At 38.3% G+C, this 12,505-nt stretch overlaps 1 protein-coding gene across 6 annotated transcripts in view; it reads right to left on the minus strand.

The window, feature by feature from the left end:
• The window catches only part of TEX11 (testis expressed 11), a 311,535-nt gene extending 299,030 nt beyond the window's left edge, over positions 1–12,505 (minus strand). Inside the window, exons 1-3 of one of the 6 annotated variants that reach the window (XM_025466112.3) lie at positions 12,363–12,505; positions 11,991–12,142; positions 11,578–11,635 (exon numbers count right to left, since the gene is read on the minus strand). In XM_025466112.3, coding sequence (XP_025321897.1) covers positions 11,578–11,614 — 37 coding nt within the window. In that variant the 5' untranslated portion in view covers positions 11,615–11,635; positions 11,991–12,142; positions 12,363–12,505. Of the gene's footprint in view, positions 1–1,935; positions 2,177–10,147; positions 10,213–11,577; positions 11,636–11,990; positions 12,143–12,362 lie in introns of those variants that run through there. The other 5 variants (XM_025466113.3, XM_049107547.1, XM_025466111.3 and 2 more) reach the window with 5 other exon arrangements.

Below are 12,505 nucleotides of genomic sequence, written 5' to 3' on the forward strand. Positions count from 1 at the left end.
ATTCTGATTTGGTAGACAGCATTCTAGGTACAGTATAATAAAAAAAAAAATAAGCATTTTCCCTATCCTTGAGAAAGGGAGTTTCCACCATTACAACATAGGAAAAAATCTATCAAAAGTCCTGCCGAGTCTCTCCCTGTAGCCTCCATCAGTTCAACCAGTCATTTGAAAGCCAAAGCAAAGACCTGTCAGGGTCAAGGTCAATTCAAGATTTTACTACCAAGTCACAATGATTATCTGCAACTTCTTTAGTGAGAAAACAAACCAAAATAACAATAAAATTAACATTTGTATAGTGCTTTACAGTCTCAAAGCATTTTTACATGCATTCTCAATCATCAGTCTACTCTGCAAGGGAGATATTTTTATTTAATAAGATGCAAAAACTGAAATTTAACAAGTGTAGTGACTTCTCAAATCTCAAAGGTGATACAAAAAGAATAGCAAACTAGGATTTGAATTCAGGTTTTCTAATTTGAAATCCTGTACTTTCCACTATACTAGCTCTATCAGGAAGGGCCTGAAGCAAGTGATATACCAAGACTGACAACTAAAAAACATCAGGGAGAGAAAAAATGAGCTAACACCATTAAGAGTACCACGTTATAATTCTAATTGTGGACTAAGAAAAAGTATTCCAGCTGAGGTTAGTTTGAATGGGCATAGCCAAATATCCAAACAGTGTCAAAAGGGCATGGTAAACTCAGGCAAACAGATTTACTCAGAGATTAAAAATCACATTGTAAATAGTATTTTCTATGGTCAGAGAGATAATCATTTTTATACAATATTCCAGGAGGTCCCAACTGCTAAACACGGTATACAAAAGGCAGCAGTGGGGCGCCTGGGTGGCTCCTTCAGTTAAGTGTCTGCCCTCAGATCAGGTCATGATCCTGGAGTTCCAGGATCAAACCCTGCATCGGGATAGAACCCCACATGGGGATCGAGCCCTGCATGGGGATGAAGCCCCAAACTGGCATCCCTGCTCAGTGAGGAATCTGCTTCTCCCTTCTCCTCTGCCCCTCCCCACCCATTCTGCTCTCTCTTTCTCCTCTATCTCAAATAAATAAAATCTTTAAAAAGAGAGAGAGTGAGAGAATCCAAGCAACAAGTCAAAATGCAGAAGTCAGATGGAACTGCATGCACCACAGTTCAAAGAGAACTATTCACAACAGTGGATTATATTTCTTGGTCCTGGAGGGCAACTAGAAAAGGACACAGAACAGGCTAATTCCATGAAAATCATGACAAACAGAAATGATACAGCTAGCTCCAAAACTCAACAGGTATCTAGAATATGCCCATATCGTGTTAAATACCAAATCTGATTGCCAATAGAACTTCACTTCAAAACAACTTCTTTCCTACTCCACAGTACTGTTATCGTTTTCAGCCCTGGACAAAACTTGCTCCAAAACTGGAGCAAACTTAAGCCTGGGCTCAACAGGAGAGAAATCTTTATAAAGTTTTGGAGGGCAACTGGCTGGGGGGGAGGGGGGCGCAAGAGCTTACAATATAATGCTAACCAAAAAGTAATTCCCAGCTTAATTCTGGTCAAACTACATCAGTAGGAAGAATGCCTCAAAAGAGCCACAACTCAGTCCTCTCAACCAAATGCACACTGTATAAATGATGCAATTAATTTAGGTATTTTATATCTTTCACACTCTTGTAATACAGGGCCCATAACCAAACTCAACTTGCCAACTCATCCAATCCTATCCCTAAGCATCTAATTTGCCAAGTATCTATATATATTACTCTTTTATTCTCATTACACACTGCTACCCTTTGTAGCTGAGCCCTACTGTTGTTGTTGTTGTTTTTGGTGGAAGATTTAAGTTTTATTTCAGTGTAGTTAACATAATGTTACATTAGTTTCAGGTGTACAATCAGTTTAAACATTATTCTATGTACCACAAGTATAGCTACCACCTTGGGACGCTTGGGTGACTCAGTGGTTGAGCATCTGCCTTTGGCTCAGGGTGTGATCCTGGAGTCCGGGATTAAGTCCCGTGTCAGGCTCCCCATGGAGAACCTGCTTCTCCCTCTGCCTAGGTCTCTGCCTCTCTCTGTGTGTCTCTCATGAATAAAATCTAAAAAACAAAAGAAAAAATTCTCTTTAAAAAAAAAGTATAACTACCACCTCTCACCATACAATACCACCATACATATCTCACCATACAATATCATTGATTATATCCCTTATCTTGTGCCTTTTTTTCCCATGACTTATTAATTCTGTAACTGAAAGCCTGTATTTCCCACTCCCCTTCACCCATTTTGCCCTTCCCCCTCCTCCAACCCTCCCCTCTGGCAACCATCAGATTGTTCTGTGTTGCAGATTCTGATTCTGATTTTTGTTTCTTGATTCATTTGTGATTTTTTTTTAGATTCCACATATGAGTGAAATCATATAGTATTTGTCTTTCTCAGTCTGACTTATTTCACTTAGCATAATACCCTCCTCCAGATCCATCCATGTTGTCACAAATGGCACAACCTCATCCTTTTAATGGCTGTGTTATTCCACTGTGTGTGTACACATCTTGCTTATCTATTCATCTATTAGTGGACTCATTACACCTGTCAGAATGGCTAAAATCAAAAAGGCAAGAAATAACAAATGTTGACAATGATGTAGAGAAAAAGAAACCCTCAGGACACCTGAGTGGCTCAGTTGGTTAAACCTCCAACTTTTGGTTTCAGTTCAGGTCATGATCTCAGGATCTTGAGACTGAGCCCCACATTAGGCTCCCCAGTAAGTATAGAGTCTCCTTGGGATTCTTTCCCTCTTCCTCTAAGTACCTCCTCTAACCCTCCCCCTGCTCAAGCATGTGCGTGTGCATTCTCTCTCTCAAAATGAATAATAATAAAGTCTTAAAAAAAGATTATCTCTCCCTCTACCCCTGTCCCCACCCCCCTCCTTCCTTGCATGCATGCGTGTGTTTTCTCTCTTAAAGAAAAGGAAAGAAAAAGAAAACCTCATACATTATTGGTGGGAATGTATATTGGCACAGCCACTGCAGAAAACTGTATGGAGGTTCCTCAAAAAATTAAAAATATGATCCAATAATTCCACTACTGGGTATTTATCCAAAGAAAATGAAATTAATTCAAAAGGATATATGCACACCTATATTTACTGCAACATTATTTACAATGGACAAGATATGAGCGCCACTGTTTTTTTCTTTTATTAATCTTCTATTCAGCAAGGATCTGGTTTGTTTTAATTACCATGGTTACCAAAGGCTATTTCTATCTATTTAAGTAACTTTAATTTAATTATTGATTTCTGTTTACTGAGTATTAACAATGTGATAGGCACTGGAAGAAAGACTTATCCAAGACACTTGCCGAGTAGATTCATATCTAAATCAGACCAGAAACAATACTTGGAAAGGTTGGGAATGCAGTTGACAGACTATAGCAACACATTTGGAAGGCTGAAGTACATTAGCTAGGCTGAGTACATTTTTTTTTAAGATTTTATTTATTTATTCATGAGAGACACAGAGACAGAAACATAGGCAGAGGGAGAAGCAGGCTCCCTGTGGGGAGCCCGATGCAGGACTTGATCCCAGCACCCCGGGATCACGACCTGGGCCGAAGGCAGACACTCAACCACTCAGCCACCCAGGTGCCCTGGCTGAGTACATTTTAGCAACTCTCACCAAAAGAGGTATTTGAAGAAAGAGTCTAAGTTGAGTAAACTGTCTCTGTGGTTTCTTATCTTTAAACTATTGTAAACTAGGGACGCTTAGGTGACTCAGCAGTTGAGTGTCTGCCTTCGGCCCAGAGCATGATCCTGGAGTCACGGGATTGAGTCCCACATCGGGCTCCCTGCATAGAGCCTGCTTCTCCCTCTACCTGTGTCTCTGCCTCTCTCTCTCCCTGTGTGTCTCTCTCTGTCTCTCATGAATAAATAAATAAATCTTTAAAAAATAAACTATTGTAAACTATACACAATATATATAAAATAAAATTTGCTTACAAAAGAGATCAAAAGTATAATTTAAAAATGGCTAATTTTCCATACAAGATATCTTTAGCCTTTCCAATCCTAACAGAATACACTAGAGGAATGCTAAATAAAATGTCATAAACAAGCATCCTATGAATTGTGTTTTGGTTTTGTTTTACAGAAGGAGAGAGAGATGGGAGGTGCAGAGGGAGAAGGGGAGAGAGAATCGCAAGCAGGCTCCAAGCCTGGAGCCCAAAACAGGGCTCAACCTCACAACCCTCAGATCATGGTCTGAGGTGAAATCACAAGTCAGATGCTTAACCACCTAAGCCACCCAGGCGCCCCTCACATTTTTTTCTTATGAATTGTTTTTAATAGTGAGGAAATAACACAGCAAAGCTTTATCTAATGTATCAATGTATATTTCCAAATTTCCATCAGAAATATACAGGGTCATCCCTGGTGATAGCAATATGATTGGAATAGTCAAGAGTTCTTTCATCTATTCATTCAATAAATATTTAATAAGGGGTGCCTGGGTGGCTCATTTGGTTAAGCTACCAACTTATGATTTCAGCTCAGGTAATGATTTTGTTGGTCCTGGGATGAAGCCTCACGTTGGGCTCCACACTCAGCAAGCAATCTGCTTGAGATTCTCTTTCTCCCACTATCTCTGCCCCTCCCCTACTGGTGCTCACTCTATCTCTCTCTCTCTTTAAAATAAACCTCTAGAGCAGCCTGGGTGGCTCAGCGGTTTAGCACTGCCTTCGGCCCAGGATGTGATCCTGGGGACCCAGGATCGAGTCCCACATCAGGCTCCCTGCATGGAGCCTGCTTCTCCCTGTCTGTGTCTCTGCCTCTGTCTCTCTCTCTCTCATGAATAAATAAATAAAATCTTTTAAAAAAATAAATAAAAATAAAATAAATCTTTAAAGATAAATAAATAGATGTTTAATGATAATCAAGTTATTTTGCTAAGCGCAGATACTATATATACACAACATAGTTCTTTCCCTTGAGGATCTTAGACTCATTTCCACACAAGATATATATGAATACACATTTATTTTTTTTTGAATACACATTTATAATCAACCAATTTTTTAGAGCCATGTCACGTTAAAATTTTAGTAACATACTCTAATTTTAAAATTGATTAAAATAAAGCATAGAGAACTGAATTAACTTACCCAAGATCAAAACTATTAGTAGCACAGCATGAACAGAATACAAGACAACTTCACTCTTTCTACTTTGGCTGGTGTCTACACTTCTCCTCATAAAACTTAAATGACCAAACATTTATTGAGAATGCCTGAAATGTCGTTTATATGTATATATGTCGTTTATATGTATATGCTCAAAAAAGGTATCAACCTGTACATATAAAATGTGTGAATTCTCCTGTACATAAATTACGCCTAAGTCTAACTTATTTCTAAGAAAAAACAAGAAAAGGAACAAAAGGAAAGGAAAAGTAAGGAGGAAGGAAGGGGAGGCAGGAGAAAGAAAGAAAAAGTACTGCAGAGCTAAAATCCCTGGATGCCATAGGTCAGGCGCAGGATAGCACAGTATGGCATCAAACTTTGTTCAACATCAGGAAAGCTGCCTCAGGGGCACCTGGCTGGATCAGTTGGAAAAGTGTCTAACTCTTGATCATGGGGTTGTGGGTTCAAGCCCTACACTGGGTATAGTGATTACTAAGAAGGAAGGAAAAGAATGAAGGGGAGGGGAAGAGAAGGGTGGGAGGGGAGGGAAAGGAAGGAGAAAAGAAAAAAGAAACTTTAAAAAAAGGCATCCTCAAATGTAAACAACAGGAGGTTGGCCCCCTCTGACCACCTTCACCCATTTCCCTCACCCCCTAGAAACACTGTAACCTATGTGAGATGATGAATGTGTTAACTAACTTTATTGAGGTAATCATTTAGATATATATATACATATATAAAATAACCACACTGTATACCTTAAACTTACACAATGTTGTATGTCAATTATATCTCAATAAAACTGGGAGGAAAAAGGGTGAATGGGAAAGTTGGTAACAGAAGTACATATACAGGGGATCCCTGGGTGGCTCAGTGGTTTAACGTCTGCCTTCCACCCAGGGTGTGATCCTGGAGTCCCAGGATCAAGTCCCACATCGGGCTCCCTGCATGGAGCCTGCTTCTCCCTCTATGTCTCTGCCTCTCTCTCTCTCTCTCTATGTCTCTCTGTCTCTCTGTCTCTCATGAATAAATAAATAAAATCTTTAAAAAAAAAGAAGTACATATACAAAGAGCTCTAAGACTCCTTGGAAGAGATGAACCAGAAATTCTAAATCTAGGGACAAAACCAACTACAAAATAAGACAGCTGCCAAACTTTAGAGACAAGAGCAAATCAGGAAGGTTAAACAAGCATACCAAAGCATGATACCTAATGGATTGATGTTGATCTGAAGTTTTTCATGGCACAGCATTGTGTTCTTGGCTTTGTCCTATTTAACAATTTTATTAATGAGTTGGATGAAGAAACTGAGAGATGACAAATAAGATAAATATATAATCGGGACTCTCTGTGTCTCTCATGAATAAATAAAATATTTTTTTTAAAAAAAGACAGATGTATAATCAGAAATAAAAATCCAATCTCTAGCTGTAGTAATGGGATTAATGTAAGAAAAAAACTATAGGGGCACCTAGCTGGCTCAGTCAGTAGAACATGTGACTCTTGATCTCAGGGTCATGAGTTCAAGTCCCACACTGGGCATGGAGCCTACTTAAAAATAATTATAGTCCTGCATTTAAGTCTTCAAAACTAACTGTACCAACAGCTTTGGAAATCCTTAATAACAGTTGTAAATCCTTAATAAATGTAGACTATCATTATTAGCGTAAAAAAAAAAAAAGACTGAAAGTCAGGGTGCCTGGTTGGCTCAGTCGGTTAAGTGTCTGTCTGCCTTCGGCTCAGGTCTTGATCCCAGGGTCCTGGGATGAGACCCGCGTTGTCATTGGGCTCCCCGCTCAGCAAGGAACTTGATTCTCTCCCTCTGCCTGCTGCTCCCCTTCTCTGTCAAATAATTAAGTAAAATCTTTTTAAAAATAATAAAAAATAAAGACTGAAGGTTTTTGGGAGGCAAAAAGCTCAAAGTGAATCACTAGTGTAGTGTGACTGGCCCCACCCCGCAAAAAGAAAAATATAAATTCAATCTTAACTACATCAGTATCTAAGAGAATGATCATTGGGGCACCTGGGTGGCTCAGTGGTTGAGGTTGTGATCCCAGGGTCCTGGGATTGAGTCCTGCATCAGGCTCCCTGCAGGGAGCCTGCTTCCCCTCTGTCTGTGTCTCTAACTCCCTTTCTGTGTCTCTCATGAATAAATAAATAAAATCTTTAAAAAATTAAAATAATAAGAGAATGATGATCACTCCTAAATCTAAAGAGGATTATTTCGTGCTGATCATACAAAACCTAAAATATTGTGTTGTTATGGGTACCACACTTTAAGGAATAACACGAAAAAATTGAGCATGTTCAGAGAACAGCACACAAGATGATAAGGGGACTAGAAACCATGGAATATGAAGAATGACTAAACGAACAGAAAATGCTTAATCTAAAAAAAAATGCTTAATCTGAAGAAGAGACTTCCCAAGGGACATAAATATCTTCAAATAGTTGAAGATTTGGCCTGCAGAAAAGGAGTCACACTTATTTTGCCCCAACTGGTGTAACTTAGATCAATTTCTTCTTGGTCTTGAAATTGCCTAAACCATTGATACAAAAAGGTGGGTGTTAATGTCAATTCTCCCTAAGAAGAAAATGACCTAGAGTTGTCACATTGTTTTTGTGGTTTATTTTTACAAAACTTGACTGAAAAGGTTACATGTATAGAAGAGAAAACACAAATGGCCAATAAATCTATGAAAATACACCCAACTTTATACTACTTTCAGGGAAATGGAAATTTAAACAACACTCATGGAAGATGGTAACATAAATGAAAATGAAACTGGCTGGGGGTAATATGGGAACTCTGCACTATTTTTGTAATTTTTCTGTAAATCTAAAAGTATTCCAAAATAAAATGGTAATTAAAAACAACACTTGGGATGCCTGTGTGGTTCAGTGGTTGAGTGTCTGCCTTCTGCTCAGGGCATGATCCCAGGGTCCTGGGATCAAGTCCTGCATCAGGCTCCCTCTGCCTATGTCTCTGCCTTTCTCTGTCTCTCATGAATAAATAAATAAAATCTTAAAATAAAATAATAAAAACAACACCCTTCACACCTGCAATTTCTCTTAAGTCTAACAATACCAATTCTTAGAAAGGGAGAGGGAGTACAAATTGCAAAAACTACTCTGAACAGCAATTTGGCAATATTTATAAAGTTAAAGATACTCACAGCTTTTGGCCCAGTAGCTCCACTCTTAAATGTATACCCTAGAACAGCACTGCCACTACGGAACAGCTACTAGCCACATGTGACTACTGAGAACTTGAAACAAGGCAAGTCCAAAATAAGATGTTTTTAAGCATAAAATACATATCTGACTTCAAAGACTTTATACAAAAAAAGGACATAAAATATCTCATTAATAATTTTTATATTGATTATATGATGAAATGATAACATTTTAAATATATTGAGCTACATAATTTGTATTTTTTTCAGTTGTTTATTTATTTAAGTAACTTCTACACCCAATGTGTGGAGACTCCTACTCAGTGAGGGACTCATACTCAATCCTGAGATCAAGTCGCATGCTCTTCTGACTGAGCCAGCCAGGAGGCCCCTATAATTTGTATTGTTAAAATTTAATCTATTTAGCCTTTTTTAATGTGGCTCCTAAGAAATATAAAAGTAGGGCAGCCTGGGTGGCTTAGCGGCTTAGCACCGCCTTCAGCCCAGGGCATGATCCTGGAGACCTGGGATTGAGTCCTGGGTTCCCTGCATGGAGCCTGCTTCTCCCTCTGCCTGTGTCTCTGCCTCTCTCTCCCTGTTTCTCATGAATAAATAAATAAAATCTTTAAAAATAAATAAAAAATATTTTAAAATAAAAATATAAAAGTATTTGTGTTTGTACTATTTCAATTTGACAGAACTGCACTAAAGCCTCACCCCCAGTGCTCAAAAAATAAGCAAATTTAGGGGATCCCTGGGTGGCGCAGCGGTTTGGCGCCTGCCTTTGGCCCAGGGTGCGATCCTGGAGACCCTGGATCGAATCCCACATCAGGCTCCCGGTGCATGGAGCCTGCTTCTCCCTCTGCCTATGTCTCTGCCTCTCTCTCTCCCTCTCTCTCTCTCTCTGTGACTATCATAAATAAATTTAAAAAATTTTTAAAAATAAGCAAATTTAGTGGGTCATAACCGCTATTTTTTAATAAAAATGTCATAGTGTACTGCATGTAATAAGGGTTATTTCATTAAACTTTTGATATAATGTATGGATGTGATGTAAAATATATTTCCTTGCCATGGATGGTAATCAAAAATGTTTGAAAACTCCTGCTAGGGGCACCTGGCTGGTGAGGTCCATACAGCATGTGACTCTTGATCTTGGATCATGAGTTAGAGCCCCACATTGGCCCAGAGATTACTTTAAAAAATCAAGAATAAAGAAAAAGAAAACTGCTGAACTCTCTGAAACACAATGTTCGCTGTAGTGTTGTTGTTTATAATATTAAATATTCAAAACAACTTATACACCCAACAATGGACACTGGGTAAATAAATTGTGGCATACTTATATTTAAAGTAATAGTACTAAACAAAAATGGAAAAAAATGAACTAGAACTAAAATATCCATATGAGAAAACACAATACTAAGCAAAAAAAGACAAACTGCAGAAAAAAATCATACAAAATCATACAATTTATGTAAAATTTTAAAAGATGAAAAACTGGTATATGTAATCTTTTAGTTCTCTGAGACAATGAACTATCTGAAGCATATGGCAAACTGTTAGAATTCAACAAAACTTAGTGGTAGGCATACAAGTGTGGTCATTACCTTATTCTCTATACTTTTCTGTTTGCTTCAAATATTTATGTAAATACAAGATTTCAAATACCCAATTGACCCTTGAACAACAAGGGGGTTAGGTGCACTGACCCCTGCACATTCAAAAATCTCCCTATGAATTTGACTCTCCAAAAATTTATCTACTAATAGCCTACGATTGACCAGAAGACTTACCTGTAACAGTCGATTAACACATATTTTGCATGTTGTTTATTATATACTGTACTCTTACAATAAAGTTAGAGAAAGGAAAATGTTAAGAAAATCATAAGGAGAAATATTTACAATATCATACTGTAAAAAATCTGTATTTAAGTGGGCCTGCCCAGTTCAAACCTGTGTTGTTTGAGGGTCAACTGTACTTAAAAGTCATAATCCCTATTCCATGTTTATATCTTGAAAATACTATAGCCATTGGGTGCCTGGCTGGCTGTCAGTGGAGCATGCAATTCTTGATCTCACAGTTGTGGTTTGGGCCCCATGAGGGATACAGAGATTACTTAGAAAATAAAAGACTTGGGAATCCCTGGGTGGCTCAGTGGTTTAGCACCTGCCTTCTGCGCAGGGCATGATCCTGGAGTCCCGAGATCAAGTCCCACATCAGGCTCCCTGCATGGAGCCTGCTTCTCCCTCTGCCTGTGTCTCTGCTTCTCTCTCTCTCTCTCTGTCTCTCATGAATAAATAAATAAAATATTTTTAAAAAAGAAAAAAGCAAATAAAAAACAAATAAAATTAAATAAATAAATAAATAAATAAGATACTATATCCTAAATTAAAACTTAAGGCTTTAGGGGTGCCCAGCTGGCTCAGTCTGTAGATCATGTGACTCTTGATCTTGTGGTTGTGAGTTTGAGCTCCACATTTGATAATCGAGTTTACCTAAAAAATGAAAATAAAAAACAAAATTAAAACATTAAAAGTTTTTTAAAAAACTTAAGGCTTTATTCTTGTAGTTTTTAAAAATAAGCATTAACAAAACATTGGCCTAATAGATTTGTAGCCACCCCAGTAACAACATATTTCATTATTATATGAATGTGAATGTGAATGCATTACAGGTCTCATCATGTCCCCAGACAAAAAGAAATACCATAAACTCTCCCATGTCTGACATGGTTGAGGAATCTGGTGTCCTGATCAATTAAATTGCTTTTGTTTATTAAGATTTCCTATAAATACCATACATGGATTACCAGTTTTTAAAATAATTAAGATACAATAAAATGCACTTAGATCTAAAACTACATAGGATATAATTTATTTTTCACCGATAATTGTGGCAAGGCACTTCGGGATCTTGCAGTAATTTTTAATGTACTTTTTAGGCAGTTGATCTCTAATTCAGATTAAACCAGTGTTATTTTGTATGCCATAAACATCCTCAAGAAAACAAGCGATGAATTGTGAATTCTATTTCCCTATACTAGCTTATAAAAGGGTTCCAGTGTCTTAAATATCTATGTTGTTTTTCTGGTATATAAACGAGAAAATTTGGACCTATGGATACTCCAAGGAGATAAAATTCAGAAACAAAATACATTTAGATCTTAGATAAGGCAACAAACAATTTGACATTTTCTTTATTACCCTGTAAAGCTATATACCTTTAAAATCCATGAAACGAAAATCAATATCATCCATTTTTAAATATCTGGCTCAGGCCTATGAAATAAGAAAATATTTTAATATTCTGTCTTTATCCTCCAATCTCTCAGTCAATTTCTTTACAAATTTTCCACTACTTGTTATCCAAAGGGGAAAACATGTTGAGGAAATGTTAAAACCCAGAAAAAGCAGTTAATGAGGGCTGTGGCCAGGCTGTCATGTGCCAAGAACCGGGCCCAGAGTAGGCCTAAATTTTCACCAGGTCTTCTCTTACCCTAATCTGCCCCACAACGCGGAAACCAGGGCTCGAGGTGCCCCGTGATTGGTCTGGCTGGTACTCGATGCCTTCTGCTAATTGGTTCAAAATCTCCCCACCTCACCGCCCACACGATCAAAGTACCCAATCACTCACCGTCGTTTTTCCCACTCTCTCAGACTCACTAGCGCCTTCAGCTCCCCACCCCCCAACAATCACCAACCATCTGGCTTCAACGAAACTTTGGTCGTTCACATCAAATTTCCATCTCTGCTTTCAGTGGCCGTGCAACGCTCCCCATACTTAATCTGTCAAAAAAAAAACAAAAAAAAAAAACAAAAAAAAAACAACAAAAACACCTCTGCTTTTGACCATTTTCTGTCACCTGAGAGTCCGTTACAAACTCCGTAGTTCAAAACCACTGCCTCGACACTCTAAAAAGTGTTGAACTAATGGCCACAGCTTCTTGCTACTTATAAACCATTCAACTAACCTGTAGCCGGCCCATCCTACCTACTAATCACGTACCTCCGCAAGACCACGACAGCCACAGCCGCCTCTCCACGAACTCGATCCACAGAGCCGGTCTACGCGCAGAAGGTACCTCCTCCCATAGTGACGTCATCGAAGGCCACGCCCAATTGGCCTTTACCCTCTCTCCAAGCGTATGC

The sequence above is a fragment of the Canis lupus genome, chromosome X (genome assembly GCF_003254725.2).
Source record: "Canis lupus dingo isolate Sandy chromosome X, ASM325472v2, whole genome shotgun sequence".
Lineage (NCBI taxonomy): Eukaryota > Metazoa > Chordata > Mammalia > Carnivora > Canidae > Canis > Canis lupus.